General features: G+C 43.5%; 1 protein-coding gene across 1 annotated transcript; it reads left to right on the forward strand.

Annotated features, from left to right (window-relative positions):
• Positions 1-67: 67 nt before the first annotated feature.
• On the forward strand, positions 68-4,032 carry LOC103461365 (lethal(2) giant larvae protein homolog 1-like; the record flags this gene model as incomplete). Its single annotated transcript, XM_008403670.2, has 5 exons — positions 68-576; positions 1,960-2,064; positions 2,770-3,062; positions 3,679-3,829; positions 3,894-4,032. Coding segments are annotated over exons 1-5 (724 nt in total), but the record flags the coding sequence as incomplete, so codon positions are not given.
• Positions 4,033-4,038: the final 6 nt, after the last annotated feature.

Consider the following 4,038-nt stretch of genomic DNA (forward strand, 5'->3'; position numbering starts at 1 on the left):
TGATGGAAGCAGATATGAGAAAGAGAAAGGATATTATTATTACAATATTTACCCAACATTTATCAGCATCGTAAGATCTTCTAATATCTTGGAGGGGTTTTTTTGTGTTTTTTTTTTTATAAATAGACAGTAGAAGATTCAGTCTCTATGCTGGAAATGTACATTTCTATTTGGGAAGAACAAAGAAATAAAATGCTAAATTCAGCTAGAAAAGCTACCACCACAAAAAGATCAAAGACAAAACATTTGAAACATTTTCGTCTTAAAAAAAAAAAAGGGAGAGCAAAAGAATAAAAGAGATGGAAATTGTGTTTTATTTTAGAAAAATCCCCACTCTGACGTGCTGAGCTACACTCATGAGTCACAACTTTGTTTGATTTCCTCTGATTTCATTCATCTGGCGTTTCCAGGCACGAGGACGGGACGGTGCGCTTCTGGGACGCGTCGGGCGTCGCCCTCACGCCGCTCTACAAGCTCGGCACGGCCAACGTCTTCCACACCGAYTGTGACGAGCCGCCAGACCCCAGCAAYGACCCCGACATGCAGCAGGAGGAGGAATGGCCCCCTTTCAGGAAGGTATGGACCGAAAGGACAACTCCGACCGAGGTCTTCTCTTCAGGGTTCGGTTTTACCAGCTGTGGGAACCAATTCGGTCCGTGAACGCTACGTCCGTGGCCTCGTTTTCCTATCGGATGCTTTTCATGCGTTCGGATGCCAGCGCTTGTAGTTAAAACTTTGGCTTTGAACATTTGATTGTGGTTTAAATAAGCTGACTTATATTTGGAGCGCGAGTAATTTCAGCAGTCGGGGAAGTAAAGGATTTGAAGATGAGTCGCCACACGACAGCAAGCGAGTATTGGTGTGTCAGCAGGATTAGCTCAGCTGGAATTTCAAGTGAAATGAAGATGAGTTCAGAAGACAGCAAAAATACAGGCTTAAATAAAGAAGGGTTTTTGTTTCTTTTTCCCTTTTGCATTGTTTCGTCTTTCCAACTCTCGCTGCACTCGCATTTCTCCTCTTGGGTCTCACGGTAACAGAGCTGCATGTTGAGGAATGTGGCCCTCATATGGGATGAAGAGACCTTCCCTCTTTTCTCAGCTGTAATGAAAACCAGACCTATGGGCTCTCTCTCTCTCTCTCTCTCTCTCTCTCTCTCTCTCTCTCTCCCCCCTTCCTTCCTTGTGTGCATGTCTGCGTTTGTTTGCGTTCAGCTTCTCCAGCATTGTGTTTTGCAGAGACTGCCTCCATGTGAGCCACGATTCTGCAGGAATTCCTGCCGTTTCTGTGTGGGAGAGCGACAGATTATTGTGCATGTTTAAGGGTGGAGGGACTGCTAATAAACGAGGAAGAAAAGGAGGTTCAGGTTGCAGCCGAAATCAGATTGAGACGACTCGTTTTTGTCCTAGTTTGTGTCAGAAGTTGTTTGTGTCACAAATTGTTAGATGGCAATAAACCACTATTAAAAAAGCGACAAAACTGTGTAGGGCTGAAACGATTAATTGCTATTAATCAGTTATTGAAATAATCGTCAACTAATTTAGTAAATTATTAATAGTTAACTGGAGTAAACAGACTTAAAWAAGACGATATGGAAAAAAAATTAACATCTTCAGATCAGTAATTAAGTGTAGAAAAATATATATATTTTACATTTGAGATGAAAACACCTTTGTCTGTAAATATGATTCAGCCAAAACTCCTCAAGTGATTTTCTAAAAGTAATTGGATTATTTGTATATTTGCATCCTGAAATACTGCATAAAAAGGGCTTAAGTGGTTAAATGTAAAATCTGTAGAATGTGCCATTAAAAAAAAAAACAAAAAACATTAATCAGAATAATCGAGGGATTAGTAAAATAATTAGTTGCAGCCCGAAAAATGATCTATAGTGTTTTTTTTTTTTTTTTTTTTTTTTTTTCCAGGAATGAATGACAATAATCTTCCTTTTTGCCTGTGCAGGTGGGCTGCTTCGACCCGTACAGCGACGACCCCAGACTTGGCATCCAGAAAATCAGCCTGTGCAAATACAGCAGCAAGCTGGTGGTGGCCGGAACAGCCGGCCAGGTGAGCATCTGCTTCCTCACCTCACCTGTCCAACTCTTTCTATGGCAAAACAAAAATAAGTAAATGTAATTTTCAGCAGAGCACGTTCAGTACTCTGTGTAACCACGTCAGCTTCACTCAGAGAGTCTCCTATTGTTTGACAGTCTGAAAAGAAAAGTTTCACACTGTTTGCTTTGTTTACAACACACATTCCCTGTGGCTTCATATTTGCTAAGTTTGTCGCATCTATTTTCAAAKCTGGAAAAAATGTCGACSTCCTCTGCGTCATTGTCATCTGGAAGTGTTTTCCTTCGCTCTCCTTCTTACAGAATTAACTAAGTGGAAGCAAAGGAAAACACCGATGGCGCGAGACCTGGCCATCAGTTTTTGTCATGCAAGACGGGTTCAACTCGTGTTTCCAGCTAATGGAGTTGCTGAATTTCAACCAGACCCTGCAGGCCTCTACAAGAAGACACTTAGCATGATGGAAATGTCGGTTTATCTGCTGTGATGCTCCGACCGCCGGGAGGAGCCATCACATTACCTTTTATTGTACCTTCAAAGCTTTTATCCTTTGTGCTCAGAAAATGATTAAAAAAACGTCGAACCTCAAAAGAAAACCTTGAAAATACAGCTTAGACTAATTGAAAGTGTGTCTCGCGGGACATGTTGACGTCACGGAGAGCAAACCGTTTGCCCTGAAACGATAAAACCGTCTCTCCACAGGTGATCGTCCTGACCCTCAACGACGAGCCGTCAGACCACTCGGTGGACGTGTCGGTGGTGGACCTGCTGCAGGACAGGGAGGGCTTCACCTGGAAGGGCCACGACAGGCTGGAGGCGCGCCTCAAACCCGCGCCCTTCCCGCCGGGCTTCCAGCCGCAGGTGCTGGTCCAGTGCCTGCCGCCCGCGTCGGTCACGGCGGTGGCGCTGCAAACGGAGTGGAACCTGATCGCCTTCGGGACGAGTCACGGGTTCGGCCTGTTTGACTATCACCGGCGAAACACGGTGCTGGCGAGGTGAGAAAGGCGACGTTTGTGGGATCATGATGGCAATAATTTCTTATTTTCAATCAGTTATTATAACCAAAATCATTTCTATTTACCAGAAACATTTTAGGATTTAATTTGAGCAGGAAGGTTATTTATGTTAACATGATTTGTTTGGATTGTTTATTATTCCTAATGGCTCAACGACCTGAATTGATCTGCGTAATAAAGATTTACTTTTGTTTTTACATTAAGCAACATTATCGACATTGTGAGAGTTTTTGATTTGTTCTCAGACCAGTTGTGTGTGTGTGTATTGTGTGTGTGTGTGTGTGACACGTTTTAAATTTTGTTCTGTTTTAAATTACCTTGTCACTGTTGCAGAACGTTGAATACTACAGCAATGCATTATTCAGAACAGTAAAAATGATCATTATAGTGAATTTAAACAATCTTTTTTTCCATTTGTATTGTTTTTATCTCCAAAGTGTACTGCTAGAAAAGTTGGAAAGCATACTTTGAAGATGTACAAATCCTTGCATAAACGTCTCWCTCTACATCTTTTATCGTCCTTGTCTCTCATTTTCTTGTTTGATTTGTAAATATTGAATCATTTAATTGATGTCTGCTCCTCGCTTTCTCTCAGGTGCACCCTGCATCCCAACGACTCGCTGGCGATGGAGGGTCCGCTGTCCAGAGTCAAGTCCTTAAARAAATCCCTTCGCCAAAGCTTCAGACGCATCCGTAAGAGCAGGGTGTCTGGAAAGAAACGCGCCATCACCACCCCAACCAGCAAGGTGAGACCTGTGACGTGTGGACCGAGCCGGGCTCTGCAGACCGCTAACGACGTCTCTGCCATAGGTTCAGGAGGCCAACGCGGCTTTGGCAGAGCAGGAGGAAGTGGCTCCTGTGCAGCGACGGATCGAGCCTCGGTCAGCGGACGACTCATTGTCAGGAGTGGTTAGATGTCTCTGCTTCGCTGACACATTTCTGCGTGACGGTTTGT

The sequence above is a fragment of the Poecilia reticulata genome, unplaced genomic scaffold, assembly GCF_000633615.1.
Source record: "Poecilia reticulata strain Guanapo unplaced genomic scaffold, Guppy_female_1.0+MT scaffold_1183, whole genome shotgun sequence".
Taxonomy (NCBI): Eukaryota; Metazoa; Chordata; class Actinopteri; order Cyprinodontiformes; family Poeciliidae; genus Poecilia; species Poecilia reticulata.